At 44.9% G+C, this 19,228-nt stretch overlaps 1 protein-coding gene across 4 annotated transcripts in view; it reads left to right on the forward strand.

Moving 5' to 3' along the window:
• The window catches only part of MAP3K4 (mitogen-activated protein kinase kinase kinase 4), a 483,141-nt gene that overhangs the window by 392,811 nt on the left and 71,102 nt on the right, over positions 1–19,228 (forward strand). For all 4 annotated transcript variants that reach the window (XM_085611454.1, XM_085611451.1, XM_085611452.1 and 1 more), the window contains one exon: positions 7,128–7,228. In XM_085611454.1, the coding sequence (XP_085467580.1) occupies positions 7,128–7,228 (101 nt within the window). The remainder of the gene's footprint in view (positions 1–7,127; positions 7,229–19,228) is intronic.

A 19,228-nucleotide genomic window follows, 5' to 3' on the forward strand; every position in this document is an offset into this window, starting at 1 on the left:
CGATTTAAAAAGATCAAAACAAATCAAGACACTTTACTTGGTGATTCACAAGTGATTAAAAAAAACTACTGAAACCAGATTTCCACACATTATCATTGATCTGCCATATAATTTTATCAGTAAAATTGTGTGCCTGTAGAAAGTTTGTGCCCATTTCAGTAGAAAATGTGCCGTCTGTAAATGACAGTGTGCTACCACACGATATTTTCGTTGTATAAAAATATTGTCCGCCTCATGGAAATTAAAGTTAGGTGGGTTCCAATGTTTGTCATTCTATAAAGCGGGTCGTGGTTGTAAAAGTTTTGGGAAGCACTGCTCGATTTTAAAATAAGGATTCAAGTACCAGTCCCGAAAGTAACAAAAGACCCAAATATTGTAGCTAGATTGTTTTGCGTGCCTTGTCCCCCAATTGTTTTATTCACTAAGCACAGTCTAGGTAAGCGCTGTAAAATTTGTCACAAGTTCATGAAATATTTTATATGACGAATAAAGTATGCATAAATACAAATGGTTGTTATTGACAGACAAAAAGAGATGTATGTGACCATGACAATTGTGCAGCAGAGTTTTACTATCAAACGCATTGGGATTCATTATGATGGCGGTCAGACGAGCGTCTGACAACCATGGTTTCGGGCTAGAGACCGTCTGACAAGGAGTCGGCGAACCCAATGGCCCAATAACGATACGACCGCCATGCAGGCTGTCATAAAGGGCCGCAGCATAAGCCGCAATAGAAAAAGGGATGTATTTAAACATCCATGCACCCGCGTGCCTTTAGCTTGTCGGAGGCGGCGGTCTTTCCTTCCACCCGCTGCACTCCGACCGCCGGCATCATATTCTGGCAGTCGGACCGCTGCCCTAGATGTCGGGTGGACCGCAGCACGACATCGTAATCGGGCCCATAGTCAGCATTGTGCAAAAATTTAAAAATGAGTCAACAACGTAACAATATTCGGGATCGGAGCATATGCATGAAACTCTGTAAAATAATTGTGCCTATCTGTTCCTCTCCGGCATACATATACAAATAGATGACTTTAAAATTGGGCATGCTTTGCTTAAATTATAGCGTGATTGGGATATTTTGTTTCTTTGTAATGGTCAACAGGAGTGTCAGGTTGGGGTTTTGGGTGCAGGAGTCCAGCCTAAGGTTATGCTCCTGGTTAGTGAGGTTGCACAATACAAATATTCAGCAGCTGCAACCATGTAACTCCAATTCAAGCTTTTTTTTTCAAAATGTTTTTTCCAGGGTGTCACAAAACATACTTGTCATTCTTTTCCTACAACTAAGGCCTTTATTTGATTTTGTCTAGACTACTTAAACCATTACCCTGTTTAGAGTTGCTTGAAATTCAAAATGTCAGTAGCATTCGTGTGTTGTAGTACATGATGGGCAACAGAAGCGTTAAATTACAGCGTCGTTATTTCTGCAGTCCAGGGAAGTGAACCACATAGAAAATATAGTTAGCAGCAATTGACATCTCATCCCTGCCCCGGAAGTAGATAGACCTCACACTCTGTTAACAGTTAATTCTTGCTGCTTCTGTGCTTGATTGAAGTGCATACATATGCGAGTCTGTGAGGCTCCACATCTCTTCCTAACACATGATCCTAATGGGACACTTACATCTGTGTAAGGTAGTGCAGATAGACTAATTAATGTTTATGTTCACTGGAATTGGAATAGATGTTAAAATCCGGTAGTGGTAGATTTACGCTTTGACCCTATTTACCTTTTCGTTTTACCGAAGAGCATCATATAGGGCGTATTAAAAAAAATTATTCGAACTTTGTCCGGCAATGTACTAAAGATTTACTTCCAAAGTTATTTCTTTCGCGTGCCGGAGTCATGTGTTTAATGTTAAGCTTCTTGAATAGGAAAAACAGAACTTGTGAAGTCGGGCTCCATCTTGTGGTAGTGCTTGAGCGTTGCACTCCTTACTTCACAAGCATTTGAGTGGCTTCATGTCTAAAATAAACTACTTTTATCCATCGAAAATAAAATACGTTATGAAGTCCATGAGTTTAAAAAATATTTATTGTGGTGTTATTGGTAATATTTAGCACCAATTATATTCACATCAAGAGAAAATACCGTGCTTATAGCACACTGCCTTAATATCGCAACCACGTGACTATTAATTCTGCGGCGTCCTATTCTGCTTTTTAGGTCTTGGGTTGTAACGCATACTGTTAGCTTATAGTGCGCTTAGAGCCCGCCCATTGATTACCATTGGTTTGTTTAATTGTCATTCTCATTTGCTTGCTTTTTATTCCAGTGGCATAAGGAAACCTTGGGGGCGGGGATTGGAGCTGCAAGGGATGGCGTGGGTGCCCCTGGTAATACCCAACACTTGAGCTGACAAGCTGAGGGGGGGGGGGGTGCCTTTATGTCTAGAACAGAGGCGTAGCTAGAGCTTGTGGCGCCCGGGGCTATCCCTCAGATTGCCGCCCATGGCATCCGCAGCCCTGTGATTGTGTGAGCTTAAGTCTCGGACTCGAATTTTGAATCTCACCTCACTATCAAATTACGGGCCCAAATATTTCTCACGTGTATCATTGGAATGCTAGTTTTTCTTTGGTCTATTAACTAGTGCAAGTAACTATTAACTATCTGAACTCGCAGTTGTAGTGGGCTGCATACTTCGACTCCCTCCCCCGTATTTCAAGTACGGGGGAGGGAGTCGAAGTACGCAGAACTCATTTATGTAAAGAGTGAACAATCTAACTTGCTAGTACCTGTGGCTACTGGGCTACCTGTGGCTTCCATTCACCAGCTTTCGTAAACCATACAGTAGTGATTCTAATTACTTCTGAGTTCAGTAGGGCTGCATAAATGAGCATCAAACACCTTTGAGTCCTCACTTAACGGTATCTGCTGGGCACTAAGGGGGTTCACGTTTTCATAACCCTACTTTGTACTGTGACAATAAAGACATTTGTTATCAAAAATACTGGCTATCCATTCATCTTTATTAGGTTGGCTACCTATTGGGTTCCTTTGTATTCGAGCCAAACGCCCTAAGCACCTCATGGACCAATTCTTGCCTGCTCGACCACAGTTACCACTGCCGTCACTGGAAGAGCGGGGATCTTGACTCACCTTGACTCACCCTTGCAGTCCTTGGGGTGGAGGTGCCCGGAGCGGTGAAACACGCCACAGCACTGTCCGCTGGTGCTGCCTGGCTCCTATCTGCCTGAGTCTGAAGCCTGGAGGGAGGTCGGGATAGATCTCTGTTAATCTGGGGGAGATGAGATCTCACTTGATTATGTGGAACTACACAAATGGGGTCTTATTTTGTTCTAGTATGCAAACTTGACACTGCTGGAAAAGAATGCCCATTATGGGTGAGTTACCGTGGGGCTGTCAGTGAAAGCATGTCAGATTGGTAGTTTTATTAGAAAGCTCGTCCCCCAGGTGCGTCGTGATTTACAAGGACCATGCTTTATAAGCATGTGGGTTGTGGACTCTAGACGCCCCCTTCAGACAGTACAGCTGATAATCCTGTGTGTGGAGTGACGTGCGGCCTCAGTACACGTGCACTGTGAAATGGCACAAAACTGCATGGAAACTGTCACTCCCCCACAGGAATGGTATTTCCGCAGATAGTTTTTGCACCAATTTCAATTCCCCAGTATAAATAGAGATCAATGTGTTGAAAACGCTTTTTGCGATGGTATTTACAGCACATTGAGTGATATCCAACTATAACGGGAAATGCGTTGATACATTAGAGCTGGTATTCCCATATCTTGAATGTTTAACCCACGCACATTCCTCCAGGTAAGCACGTGGAGGGAACTGCGCGTACTAAAACCCACGGGTGATAGCGCAATTTGCGCGAAACCTATGTTTTTAAATTGGGTGCAGTCGCCGTTTGCGGCAGATTTGACAGCGCGAACCTCAGACTGCGGCCGGATGGTATGTTGCTGTACCCTGTCATGGGAGTAGTAGGGCCGGGACTCTACAGCGCCACCTTCCGAGCGCTCCACCCCTACTATTGAAAGCGCGTGAGTGTACACGGGTAGTTTGACGGCCAGCTCTAAACAGGGCCCGGTGAAACCTATATATACTGGATGCACGAAAAACTGCGCAGCCCGACCTGGCTTGGGGTGAAGAGGGGCTCCTTAAACCTAGAGAGAAGGATGGGCGCACGCATGGACAGCCAGGCTGAGCTCCCCAAATAAATTATAAGGGCTGCCGCCACGGGCCACCGCCCCGAAAATAGTGCCACCTGGGGCGGACCACCTCACCCCCCGAGTTACGCCACTGGTCTAGGAGACCCCTCCGCCCCCCAATGTGTGGGCTGCAGGTGTGTCTATTACTCCCCTGTCTTATTCATCAACTTCCATGGGCTTTTCATCTTTTTCTGGTGTTTGCCCCTCCCATTGAGCATGGATCTGTTTTTGTGTCCTTCTACTGCTCATTTTAAAGCACTTTTTTTTCTTTTTCATTTAGCACTCTGAGTGCAGGTGTTTTCCGGCTGTCTCCCTCATGTGCTTTGTGTTCCTCTTTCTCGTCCCTGTGTTTCTCCCTCTCTCAGTTGCATTGCTTGCCTCTTCCCCGTCCGCTAATCTTCTGTTGTGTTCTTGCTTCCTCCGTTGTCCGTGTTCTTCCTCATCCCCACCTTCTCTCCCTCTGCTGTTGTCTGTTTGCTTCCCTATCCCCACGTGCCCACCTTCCATTGTCCGTGAGCTTACTCATCCCGCCCACCCTCTGCTGTCCGTGTGGTTTTCCTTCCCCCACCGTCCCACCCTGCCTTGTCTGTGTGCTTCCTCATCCCACACTCCGTTGTCAATGTGCTTACCACAGCCTGCACCCACCCGCCAGCCCTCGATTGTCTGTGTGCTTCACAGAAAAGCACATTTTGCGTAATTTTGTGTTTACTAATCCAGCATGGATTGCTAAATAAAAAGAACAAATATTTGGCTAATTTTTTAGGAGCAAACCTGTGTTGACATGCTTTTGCAAAATGACACCGTGTTTTATAAAAGTTTTTAATTTTTAGCGTGCTGCTGTACAGCATGGCTAAAAAAGAATTGCCAGAGCCAATAGGTCTCATAGGGAATACCTGTTGTCTTTGCCTGTGCTGGTTTGGCCCGTGACCATCCCTTTTCCGTTTCAACCATTTAAGGGATGAGAAAAGTTGGCCCTGTCTCAAATTGGATTCTACAGTACAAAAAGCAGAGTTGAGTAGGTGAGCGGCCAGGGTCAGATTGGGAAGGCGGGCAGTCGGGCATTGACCGATGGGCCGGTGCTTCAAGGGCACATGTGGGCCGTTTTTTTTTGTTCTCTGTAAACTGGCCCAATGGACTTACTGTCTTCCCCAGTCCCTGCCAGGCCTCTGTAATGTAGCGTCGGCATCACGTGCCCTCTCCTGACCTGCTGTGAATTGAGGCTGGGGGCCTGGGGTTGCTCTGGCCTTTAGGGCGTTCTCGCCTCGGCCCCTGCCTTGTGGGGCCTGCCTTGCCCAGAGTCAGCGTCATCCCCTGCCGGGCCATGATCTTCAGGTTATCGGGAGGGTGTGCCTATGCAGAGGTCTCCATGGGGGCCGAGGGAGGAGGTGATTTTGTGGCCTTTGTGCCATTCTCACCTCAGGCTATCGTGGGCTGGGAGGGGGTAAGAGAACCGGACAGGTGTTGTCACCTCTACCCCAGTGTCTTTTAGGCCTTTTTGGGAGTGTGGGGCTTAAATAATTGGAAATAGCATTAAGGTCAGTCCTGAAGCGCTGCACCAAACTGTGCCTACAAAAGTGCAGAAAGCACTGAGTGGAACAATGTCGGTGCTGTAAAGCTGTAAACGAGCATCTACAACAAGACTTAAACAAACAATACAGTGCAGGAAGATGTCAGCGAGGCCTAAAGTAAGTGCCCTCATGTGGCAAAACCAGATGGGCCCCTCATTGGAGGTAACTGAGTAAAGCTGAATTAAGCCGAGTATTATATCATGAACTGAACGTCACCTATAAACCGTGAGCAAAAAGACAAGCTTCGTAGATCTAATTATCAGAGGCTCCTATGCTGTCAGACAGAAAAGATGTTATGCAGCCATTGAAAGGGGTTCCTGAACCAGTGTGCCTTTAGAAGCTTTAAAATATTTAATTTAGCAAATATTTCTAAAAAAATATAGTCTAATGAGACTAACCAGATGGTGATCCATGAATTGGACGATCCGGGAATGTGGGCCACTTTTTTGGGGAGTGCCCAGGCCAAATTGTGATCCCAATCCCACCCTGGGTGAGACACATATGCCAGCATTTGTACATGTGAATATTTATACCTGACTGCCTTCATAGAAACAGTGTCCTTATTGGAAGCTAGAACCTGCATAGACTTAATCGCTTCCAAGGTCGTCCATTGACAAATTACGTTTGTCAATGAGCGAACAGCAAAGTCCTTCAGTGTTGAGTTGGTGAACTCTGACTATAGACTGACTGTGCCTCTTAATCTTTGTTGCCAGATATCCAATGGAAAGCTTTGTCAAATGTAACACACCACACTTATGCAGAAATTGTTCCCATTTCGTGTATGACTCTGTCCAGCTTGCATCCAAAGTTAGATTGATGGATGCCTTTGTTCGTTTATGTCACTTTGTTTTTCGACTACACATTTGAATACATTGAGAATTTCACAATGTGAAGGAAATCCACAGTATGCCAAATTATGTTCAGGTCTCGCGTCTCTCTGAGATTACTGTTAAATTTTGTTTTTATATGAGCCCTCACTATTGGCTTAGGGAACTTCTTACAGAAATTATACCCATACATCCCTGAATGTCTACCACACTACAAGGTCATTGTAATGGCCGAAGTAAGAGATCCAAATATTGATAACATTTCAGCCTCAGTTCATCAGAAGAGACTTTTCATCTGGTTGCAAATGTCCAGTTCTTTCAAGATAATCAGTGACTCATTGGAATAAAAATAACTTATTCTTGAAATGTATTTTCATTTGTTTGCTAAGAAGGGTCCTTCATAAGCATGTGATACATTAATGTTAAGATCATTGTTGTGGAAATGTTACTAATCAGCTGTTAAGGATATCTCCAGACAATTGATATTCCATTCCAGAGGAGTTAAAACCTACAATGTTGTTCACGTATAACCTTCTTTCTTTTATTATAGGGGTTCCAGCGTCCCAGAAAACGACAGACTTGCCTCAATAGCAGCTGAGTTGCAATTTAGGTCCTTGAGCCGACACTCCAGTCCAACTGAGGAACGAGAAGGTAACGTCCGTGAATGTGTACTAGTTGTTTACAGGACCTTCAGCGAAAGTTTGACATGGACACCAAATATCTCAACAGAGGCTCTTTTCTGAGCCCATACAGTCACGTATTAATCTCTCTTCGCTTTCTCTCAATAGTATTTCCTTTCTCTATTTACTTCTAATGTTATATTTAATTTATTTTGGTTTATATAAAATATAATGTTTTGATTAGTAAAACATTTTGCCTGTCATATCGACTCACTTGAGGAAGACTTTAGTGTAATTTGGATTTTTATCTGAGCTGGTATTCCAATATCTAGACTGTCTAAGTAGATGGGGCAGATAAGGGTTGTGAACATTATGGCGCAGCAGGCCTCAACATGCACCTTTAGCCAGGTGGATTCTAAAGTGCTCTAACAGAAAACACATTCATATTTTACTAAAGCTGAAAGTATATTTAGTAATCACAAGGCATTAGCCCATTCACAAACAATGCAAGCAGGCATATACTTTTCTACCAATCCAAATCCTGTGCTACCTCCTATCACTGTCCAAGCAATCTGCCTGTCCCAGGTCCTCCTGACATCAAGATCAAACTCCTATGTGCATCAGTTTACCAAGACACAAATCAATGAAATCTAAAGTTCTCATTTCATTGTCAAACTTTGTTTGCTGTACCCACATGTCTTCCTTTAGTTTATCATGACTACTCACAGTTTAGATCAGTGCTTCTTATATCATTATGCTTGCACTTCAGTACCCACAGATAGGAAAGACAGCGGGCCAGACTCAAACCTTGCTGCTGGTTGCAACATTAGGAGATGGTGAGACAGCGACACCTGTAAATGTATGGCTTTGAAATACGTAATGACAGGTTACTTACCGGAAATATTAATTACTCCGAATCATAGACCTCCCCGTCACAGTCCTTACCATATGAGCAATAGCTCCTCTCCAGAACTTCGAAGCAAAAACTCCTTAGCCCATCCTTACCCTTAAGGCCACTCCCACATCCTGTGGCTTATAACCCTTGACCCATGTAAGCACATCTTGGGTATGTGCTTGAGCCTTAGGGAAAGAAGAGGAAGAGATCAACCAGTCATCCAAGTAAGGAAACACTTGGATCCCTTGAGCATGCAACAACCTCACCAAGGGTGCCAATACCTTAGTAAACACCCTAAGCGAGGCTGGAAGCCCAAAAGGTAATACCTGGAACTGGTAATTATCGACGCCCACACAGAACCGTAGAAACCTCTGGGAAGCCATGTGAACCGGCACATGAAAGTAGGCGTCCCTGAGATCCGGAGAAGCCAGGAAATACCCCACGGACAGGAAGGGCAGAATCATCTGTAGCGACACCATTTTGTAGGACCAATGAGGGATGCACAAATTCACTGCCGTCAGATCCAGAACAGGACGGAAGTCCCCATTTGCCTTTTGGATCAGAAACCGGATTGAGTAAATCCCCGACCCTGTTTATTCACAGGCACCCTCACTACAGCCCCTTTGGAAACCAGGTCCTGAACCCCCTCCAACAGAGCCCGACATTTAACCTGAGATCCGGAAACAGGGGTAGCCCGGAACACACATCCTCTGGTGGAACCCCAAATTCGATCTGATAACCCATCTTGACAATTCACAGGACCCATTGATCCCGAAAAAACTCTTCCCAGACTGGGAAAAAAGCCTTGAGGCGACCCAAACCTCTTCCGAACCCCTCACATAGTCATGATTTGGAAGGCCCCGTAGAAGTGACGGCATCTTGCTGACCCCGGGAATTGTGGAAGGAAGGGACACCCGGGCCACGTCTCCTACCATGAAAGGGCTGGGCAGCCATTTTAGATTGAAACGCCTGCCCAAAAGCTTGTTTATAACCAGCAAACTTCCCTTTCTGTGAAGAGCGGGCCGGAGCTAACAACTTTTTGTCCTCCGCTGTCTTGTTAATCAAGGTCTCCAACGGATCCCCCAAACAGTTCAGAGCCCATGAAAGGAATATTCTTGAGGGAAGCCTTCTGCGTCGCCTCCACTTTTCAAGGTTTAAGCTATAACTGTCTCCTAGCCGCCACCGAGGCCCCAGCCATTGCAGCCACAGCCCTAAGTGAATCGAAGGACAAATCAGCCAGGAAGCGCAATTGCTGCTCCAACATTGTCAAAGACTCCGAGGGGTCCTTATCTTGTAATAGTTGCTCTGAAATATCCTGACAGTACTTCAGAAGAGACTGAACCAGATAGCTAGTGTAAGCCGCAGAACGAACCGCAAGGTTAGAGGCTGCAAAGGACCTCTTCAAAGCCCCTTCAACCCTCTTGTTTCCAGAATCCGAGGGAACCACATCCTCAGAAACCCCCAGGCTCTGAGATGCAAGTTCAGCCAGCAGGGAATCCACCTTCACCACAGGCGGAAACTCCTCTGAGAACCCCTGCAAAGGATATCTCTTAGCCAGAAACCGGGGAAAAGTATGCTTGTCAAATCCTTCATTTCCCCTTCCAATACATTCCTCACAGATTTATGGATGGGAAGGCTCTCAGGCTCCCAACGTTGAGAATTTGCAAAAAAGTCCTCTGACTCATCACCTTCCAAGGGATCCGGGTACCCCAAATTGTCCCGCACATGCTGCAGAATACTGTGGAGGTCAGCCCCTTGGACAAAACGACCTTTCACCTCCTCATCTGAATCCTCACCAGGATCAGGGACAGCCGGGGCATCCGATTTCTGCCTCTTAGGCTCCATGGATTCCCTGGATAGAAAGGCCGCTGCCACCGCAGCTTCAATCATATTTTGCACATCTGACAAGGAAGGCGCTGTGGAAGACCCGGCAACCACCACCTCCTTCTCCTGGAGTCCACTCTTCTCTGACTGCCTCCCATCCACGATGAACAATGGCCAGAGGAGCACACACTGTCTTATATATACGTATAACTACCAATCAAAACGTGACCCAGTAAGGGCCAATCCCAGGCAGCCCCAGCAAAACCAGCCAATACCATAAGGCCTGGAGGCCAACCCAGATGACAACCAATCATAGTCTCCTAAATCGTATAAAACCCATGACCTAACTTGGCCCAGGCTCTAAGGGCCCAAGGCAGAGCACCAGATGCAACCCCTATGCAGGTCAACCACCTTCCGATGGATCTAACCCCTTAAACCAGTAAGTAACACCACTTGGTATGCCAAACCTAATGACTCGCACTTTTTCTGGATAAGTGCGTGATTTGTGTAGAAATGCCATAAGCCAATCTCCAATTCTGGAGGTCTGACTAGGAGGTAATGGCATAGTTTCAGAGGAATAAAATTAAACCTATATCTAACCATGTATATGTACATTACTGGGTCAGCCTTAGCGACTCTCTAGTTATGGCATAGCTTCACTAACCTTTGAATAGGCCTTTTTAGGTCTCGCCTGAGCCAGCGCATGCGCTGCCCTGCGAGGCTTCTAGTAAGGACTTCCAGCTAACACATCTTTTCCTCATGGTTTTTTTTTATCGGCCACGCATTTGATTGGCCATTTGCGTAAGGCTTTCACACAAGAAAGCACACAAATGGCCAAAGGCTCGGGTATGTCCCGCCTTATGTTCCCTCCCATGGCCTGTGGGTCTCAGGAGCGAGCAGGGGCGCACAGGCTGCCAGCTGGCTGCTGCTCGCTCCTGAGCTCCCTAGGACTGCACTCCTCCCCTCCCACTCCATGAGGCCATGCCGTGTCACATGACACTTCTGCCGCGGCTGCTGCTCGCTCCCGGTCTTATTTTTAATTTCATCTGCCCTTGTTTCCCATGCCCTCCGAAGGTGCCTGGTTCTTCTTTCCCTCCTACACTTTCAAGGCAGTTCAGAGTCATTAATCAACATGCTGTAATCAGCATGGAAATAAACTGGAAGGTGACATGTAATCGCCAACAGAATTCGGGACCTGTGAAACAACCCGTACCTGTCAGCTTATCACAATTACACTTTTACGCACCTATCTCTCTCTCGCGTCTTCAACACACTTCCAGGTACCACGCCCCAGGACAAGATAAAAGCAACTCACTAGTCGCTCGCACACGACACCAAAACTCTACCATTTATTGATTAACAAAAATAAATACAACACTCATCTAGTTATGCACTCCTCCCAGCGTACTACCTTCCGATAATGCGCTCGGGACCCCACCATTGGGTATAAAGCGCTATGTAAATGCGATAAGCCAATCCTATACATGCATGCTGCCCGTGTAACTGGTACATTAACTGTCTACTTACAGTCACAAGATGAAAATGTACATTATTATGCAGAAAGGAATAATGACACATCTCATTTACTCAGAATAAAAAAAATACAATTCGAAAAATCCTATTTTAATAGTTCTTGACTAGGGAATTTATCTTTTTTAAAGTGATCAGGTAAAGTGTTGCTAATATTTCCTCCCTCTTAAAAAGCCAACAAACAATGTAATTTCACACATGAATAAATAATTTCCAAGCACTAGTGCTGCACAATACAAATGCGGGTAAACGCATTTCAGAAAAAAAAATATATTGGTTTTAAATGCAGCGTCTGTCTATGTCTGCAGTTTATCTACGCCAGAGAGCATTCAGTTCTCTGGCGCCAGCTGGTGGTAGGAACAAGACCTGCGGCAAGTTCAATTCAGAACAAGCATTTGCAATGCAATAGGTCTCGCAATTACGCGAGTTTTGAGCTATTGGCATTGTAAATGACAAAGCCTTTCATTTATGTGTTTGTTTGTAAAACATAAATAAAAGGCATTGTCATTTACAATGCCAATAGCTCAAACTCGCGTAAATGCGAGACCTATTGCATTACAAATACTTGTTTCCTTTGCCAATAACTTTGTCCTTCACAAATGTGTCACACAATTAGTGTACTCAGCTGAGTTTGTCAAGTTTCATGCAAATCTGTCCAGGGCAATAGTTAAAGGAGGGGGTTAAAAAAACATAAGTCTTTCATTTTAGCACTTCTAGGATATTTGCTCACCACCATTACACAAATTTAACTAAATCACATCATGCCTTGCTTGTAGCTAGATAACTAGTCAGAATACAACTTTTTTGTGGTTTCGTATGACTCTGTTCGGTATTTCTTTAAACATTTTCATTACAAGATAGCCTTGGCAGAGACAGTAGGTCTCACCTCTGGGTCCGATTGACCTTGCCAGTGCCTTTGTGTGAAAATGTGCAGCACTGGTAAAAAATAAATAAAGAAGCATTGGCAAAGCCAATAGGTCTTGTCATTCCGAGAGCTATAGGCGTTATCGGTATTAATGGCTATAGGCTTTGTCAGTGCGTTGTCAATGGTAATGGCACATCAACGGAGCTATGTGCACTGACTGCAAACAAGGTGAGGCCTGCCCTCCTCGCAGCGTCACCAGCGGAGCGTGTAATGTGCCCTCCAGAGGCCGGAGTATTGAAAGCAGCTCAGCAGATAGGCATCAACATAGGGAAGCGACAATTCCACAGCAGTTCTCAGCTTACAAATTATATCATGTAATAACAGTGTAAGAACAATGTTATTTACTTTAGTTGACATAATGTAAGTAATTGTTTTTTGTTATTGTCACCGCACCCTAGCCACCAGACTCCACAACGCTGGCATCCGCGGCAAGACCCCTGACTGGATATGCTCCTTCCTCACCGGCAGAACCCAGCGGGTCAGACTCTTCCCCCCCACCCCACCTCTCGGAACCGACAGAGACCAACTGCGGACTGCCCCAGGGCTCCTCCCTCAGCCCCACCCTCTTCAATATCTACATGGCCCCCCTAGCAACCATTATTCAGAAACCACAGGCTCAACATAGTCTCTTTCGCTGATGACACCCAGCTGATCCTCTCCCTCACCAACCAACCCAACATCACCAAACACAACTTCCAAGAAGGGATGAAATCCGTCGCCACCTAGATGAAGAACAGCTGCCTGAAACTCAACTCAGAAAAGAAAGGAGTCCTCATCCTTGACTCCACCCCCTATGCATGGAACGACTCCTGGTGGCCCTCTGCTCTCAGACACCCCCCCCCCCCCGACGAACCACACACAAAACCCTGGCATCATACTAGACTCATCTCTCACAATGTACCGCCAGATCAACGCTGTATCCTCGACCTACTTCAACACCCTCCTCATGCTACGAAAGACTTTCAGATGGATCCCTACAGGAATCCAGAAAAACTGCCATGCACGTACTCATCAGCAGCCGACTGGACTTCAGCAACGCTCTTCACGCCAGAATCAATAAGAAACTCCTTCGCAAACTCCAGACTGTCCAGAATGCTGCAGCCATCAACTCCGCAATCGCCACTGGCTTCCAGTCAAAAGAAGAATAACCTTCAAACTCCTCACCCATGCATACAAGGCCCTTCACAACACCGGACCCGCATACCTGAACAGCTGCCTCTCCTTCCACGCACCCAAAAGACACCTCCGATCAGCCCAGCTCTCTCTGGCCCTTGTATCAACAAGACCAGAACAGCAGGAAAGTCCTTCTCCTACCTCGCAGCCAAAGCCTAGAACACCCTCCCCATCCACCTCTGGCAATCTCCCACATTGCCCGAGTTCAGGAAGGACCTCAAAACCCGGCTCTTCGAATGACCCCAGCACTCAATGGAGCTGCCCCACCTACCCCCCAGCACCTTGAGACCCTCACAGGTGAGTAGTTGTGCTTTACCAACCCTGATTGATTGATTGATTGATTAATTGATTGATTGATTGATTGATTGTGGTCTCCCTGCATGCATGCAACAGTATTTATGTTCCTACTGATTATGTTTGTTTGAACTGTATATTTCTTGTTCCATCATGTGAAAGAGATTAATAAAAGTTATATATGAAGGAAATGTGTGTTGGTAAATATAACATAGTCACTGTTGTTTCCATGCGATGGTCAGCCTTTAATTTGATGGTTGTGATAATTGAAAATCAAACGCACAGACATGATAAAATAATACGTCAAGGGGAGATGTAAATATAAACTCGCCCTTCTGTGTTATTTATTGGCTTTAAGTGAATGCATGTCTGAAACCGATTTAAAACCTTTTGTTAAGTGAGTATTTTGAAAGTAAATCAGAATGAAAAGTAATGATGCACTGGCAAATCATTGCGTTTATTTGTACCGTAATTTGCTGGTGAAACATTTTTAATTGTGAATGTGCCCAAAACACACACTTAAATCCTGCTTCTATCACTGCAATAGAAAGATTTTATTCAGGTATGTATTTACAAAGACTATCATGCGATTAAAAGCCTTCATTTAAGTGTATGTTGTGTAGTTAAATCACATGAATTCAGAATTAAAAGTAATGTTGCACTGGCGAATCAAAATAAAAAATAAATACAGCATGTTGAAAGTATTTCATTTTGATTTGCCTGTGCAACATTACACTTAATTATGAATTCATGTGAATTACTTTTGCAACATGCTCTTAAACAAAGGCTTTGCATCACTTGATTTTGTTTGTAAACATACACCCAAATAAAGTCTTTAAATTGAAGTGTTAGAAGTGTGATTTAGCCACGTGGTTTGAAAGACAATGATGGGCACTCAGAATTACGATTATGTCATACAGATGCTAGACCTGAGTGTTGACGCACACCAATCATGTGTAGAATGCGTGTGAATTACATTTACAACATGCGCTTAAACAAAGGGTTTGCATCGCTTGATTTTGTTTGTAAACACGTACTGAAATAAAGTCTTTAAATTGAAGTGATAGAAGTGTGCTTTAGCCATGTGTTTTGAAAGTCAATCTCGGGCACGCAGAATTACAAGTATATCATACTGATGCCGGACCTGTGTGTTGGCATACACCAATCATGTGTAAAATAGCAGAATAGGCGCCTTCGGAATAAAACGTCTGGCATTTTGCCTCAGTCTTTGAATGCACAACAAATGTTAAGAGATGGGAACACGATTTACAGGCTGTTTTCAGAGGAGCTTGGAGCAGCGATTGAAAGCATGAACGCTCATGTTAAGTGCTCTTTAACAAAGAAAAAAGTATTTTCAGACACAGATCCTAAAATGGAAGCATTGGAGGGATAGTATAATTGGTCCATGCGACCGAGGAGGGCTAAACACAAAAAGATACAAATGCATGCCATAGACAAATGGCGGAGAAAGAATATGAGAGTGACGATGGAGACAGCAAATGAGAAGCTTATCGGCTGGCTCAAGCTCAAAAAGTATATACAACATGTCTTTTCGAGACAGCACATGCGCTGTCTAGCTAAGACCTAAAAAGACACAGTTGTGTCATTCCGCTGGCGTATGTATCACAAGGTATGCACGCACCAGCAAATTAACATGAGGGTCTTTTGCTTTGTTTTTTATTTACTGATACAAAATGGCATACACCACTTGAACTAGTAGATTATAAAAATGATTTTCTTTTAGCATGAAAGCACAACATTTAAAAAAGCATTGGCATAGCCAATAGGTCTCGCCTTTGGGACCTTATAAGTATGTAGTTATGCAGCAGGTCCCAAAGGCGAGACCCTTTGGCTATGCCAATGCTTGTTTCTTTTTGTTTTAGGAACAGCTAAGTTTAAAATTAGTTTTGTACCAAATTTTGCCAGCAGAGCATGTGTCTTGTGTTATATGATGAATGTTCAGGCTCGGAGTTGCCATAGTGCTTTGTGGAATCATATGGGGGTTCCAGAAGCCGGGAAGAAGTCAGTCGGTTGGAGAATAGGCGAGGGAGCCTGCTGCCTGCGTGTTTGCCCGATAAAACAAGGAATGAGCTGCCGGAGTCTACATTATCACTACATTTTGGCGACGACCGCCTGTTCAGGACCCGGCAAACAAGACAATGCTGTACCCAGTGTGAAACCGGGAAGCTGAAACCGCTTCAGTTTGTCAAGAAAGCACCCAGAGTGTGGAGATCGAGATATGCTGCTTAGCAGCGTGAGTATATGCCATCTACGTGAAAGCAACAAGTAAAAGAAAGCCTTTGCCTGGAGCGATATTATTATTTTAAGACTGGAGCATGTGACATTAAGTAAGGAGCAACACGCGAGTGCAGCCGCAGAACACGCTGCAAGCTGCTCTTATTACGCACCTTGGTTGCTAGACAGTGCACTAGCTCAACACCAGGCAGAGACTGTGAGTTACAGCATCTACTGGCAGCACTCGCGGACGCCCACACATACCGAGCACAACGCAGAAACACCAGTACTAAGTTCTCACAGGTTTCTGGGTAAGCGCAGCAGTGACGCAAGATTAAGGAAGGAGCCGGTGCCTTACCTGTTGTGTTTTCCATGCCCCGCAGCGTTTGTGGTGAGAGAGTGCTCAAGAGACGGGAAGACTTGACAATTTGGCAAGGGGCAGGGCTTGCAATGTAGAAAGGAAGAACAGACGTTGTAAGAGAAATGAGCGGTCTGCACTTTTCAAGCACTCATGCTTGTGGCGGCATCCACCTTGCGGGAGCGAGCAGCGGCGCAGCCATGTTAATTACAAAGCCATGGCCCCCGCGCGCCGCTGCTCGGTCCCGCAAGGTGGATGCCGCCACAAGAACGAGTGCTTGAAAAGTGAAGACCGATTCCTAAAGGCCTTCTCTTAGGGCAGCGCATGCGCGCTGCCTAGGCGAGACCTAAAAAGCACCATAGACATTGGGTGAAGGGGCAAAAAAGAGTCAGGTGGACAGGAAGCGCATGCAAAAGAGAGCAACACGGGGTGGTGCAGAGAGAGAACAACATGGGGTTGGAGGAGAGAGTATCACAGGTGCAGGGAAGAAGCGCACAGTAGAGTGAAGAACAGAGCATTGGGGAAGAAGCACATGAGAGAACAAGCAATACACAAGGATGACCGCAACGGAGGAGAGATAAACATGGAACGTGGAGTCTGAGGAGAAGTACACAAGAGAGAGACACCGAGTGTTGGCTGGTGGACATTTGGGAGAGCACATGAGAGAGAGAGAGAGCTGGAAAACACATGCAGTGTCATGGCATTCTTAATCAAAAAAAGTAGTGCCTTAAAAGTGTGCAGTGGAAGGACACAAGTCACCCAAATCAATAAAATGGTAAAGAAGCTATGCCCCAGGGAAGGGGCAAACACAAGAGTGACAAAAATAGCCATCAAATAAGAAGCAGGCAAATGCTAGTCACAAAAAAGCCAACCAATGGTAAGCAATAGGCCGTCTAAAAGTCCACTGTAAATATTTTGTTAGCCCACACTAGGTCTTTTGCAACTGGACAGGTTGCGTTGTCTTGTGGGCCAGAGGTCCACAAAGGTGATGGCTGACTTGAAAGTGTTAAAACTTATAGATATCTTGATGGTTTATCCTTAGAACTGTGAAGGCTCCAAGTATAATTGATTTGAGAAATGAATTAATCTGGTTATATAGGGTAGCTCTCCCTTCATCCACAGAAGGATCGGTTCTTCTTATCCCAGCAAACCAGTTGGCTGACTGCGACTCTAAATTTTTGTTGTGACTACCTTTCCATGTTGTGGGGGATCTGTGAAACTCTGATAATCCGGTGTCCTACAAAAAATGTGCTTGGATCATAACTTGCAGTAGGAGCGCCCCCTTGCCTAAGGAAAGATGTTTGGGGCATAGGTCCCAGAGAGCTAGACTGTGCCGGCCAAAACAGGCAAAAAAATCAATTTTTAATTTGGAAGAAAACATGACTCTGACAACACATCTGCAAATTCCTGTATCTACCAATGTGTATGTTTGCACTCTGTGAATCTGAATACCCTTTTTGGAGTACAAGTCACCAGTCACTGCTGCAGGTCTACAGCTCCATTTTGGATATGCATCTCCTAAAACACAACAAAAATAGAAAAAACACAGTGCAATTGCACATGACACCAGCCCAAATTCTGTGCGCTCTCTGAGCACTTGGACTGGGCTTAGGGCTCATCTGCTAATGACTGAGACCACTGAGTCATAGCAATGAACGGGCTGCTGCATGACTCTGCTTTTCCTGGTTTTTAAGGATTAAAGTGCAACTGTAACATCCCTTTAATTATACTTTTTAAGAGAAAATGTTCTTAATTTTTCTTGTCTTCTTAGTACAGCATCACATTTCCTTTAACAATTTTTTTCAGTCTGTTTCTGTGAAAACATATACTGAGTGTATTTTTGTATTATGTATATATGTGTGTCTGTGTACGCATACGTACACACATATATATAGCTATCTATCTATATATATTTATATCTTCCCTGAAAAAAACAGTGAAGTAACGTTACAGTTAGGTGAATGTGTCCGTGACAACCTTAACGTTCCGAACTAAAAGAAAAAAAAAACTTACCAGCTATAGTTAGCAGAGCTAACTATGACTTGCACCCCTGCCAGACACTGCTTATGATCTCATATAGTGCATCACTCATGACATATTCTATGACATCATTTATGACATCACTGATGACATCTCAAATGGCATCATGACATCATCCAATGAGTGTGCAATTTTGTTTTATAGTGTACTTAGTGGAGGAGAGCTATCATATTGCTTTTCTACCTAATTTTGTACAGTGTAGAGGCACTGAACAAGTTATAAATCTTTGCATTGAAGATTGAAGACAATAAGCTTCTTTGCGAGGAGACTGCAGCGCGTGCCTTTCAGAGTCTATTGGCAGCGTTTGCACTTTTTAAATCTAAACTTTTAATCTGGGGAATTGCTGTTGGGGGGGAATTTTCTGTTTGTTCTGTATTTTTTAAACTGGTGATTATTTGCATAAGGAAGCCGGACCCCGGTCCACCACGGTCTGCTGGTGGCCGATTATCGTGGAGGGACGCGGCTCCTGCCCCTGCCTCCGTCATTTCCGCTGACGGCTGGGCACTTAAACAAGATGGACGGCGGGCCGCGCAGCGGACGTGTGCAGCGGACGCGCGGCAAAGGCAAGCCCGTCTGCGCCCGTCGGCGTCCTGGAGGCGGCCGGTGTCGGATTTTCTGCCGATTTGACCCAAGCAGCAAATAAAGTAATTACATACAACAGGGAGACTCTTATTGAGCTGGGCTCCTCCTGCCAGTCAAGAAGGTTATAAATATTGAGACTAGCACTTTTGTAATAGGGTGTAAACATTGCAGCTGG

The sequence above is a fragment of the Triturus cristatus genome, chromosome 6 (assembly GCF_964204655.1).
Source record: "Triturus cristatus chromosome 6, aTriCri1.1, whole genome shotgun sequence".
Classification (NCBI taxonomy): Eukaryota; Metazoa; Chordata; class Amphibia; order Caudata; family Salamandridae; genus Triturus; species Triturus cristatus.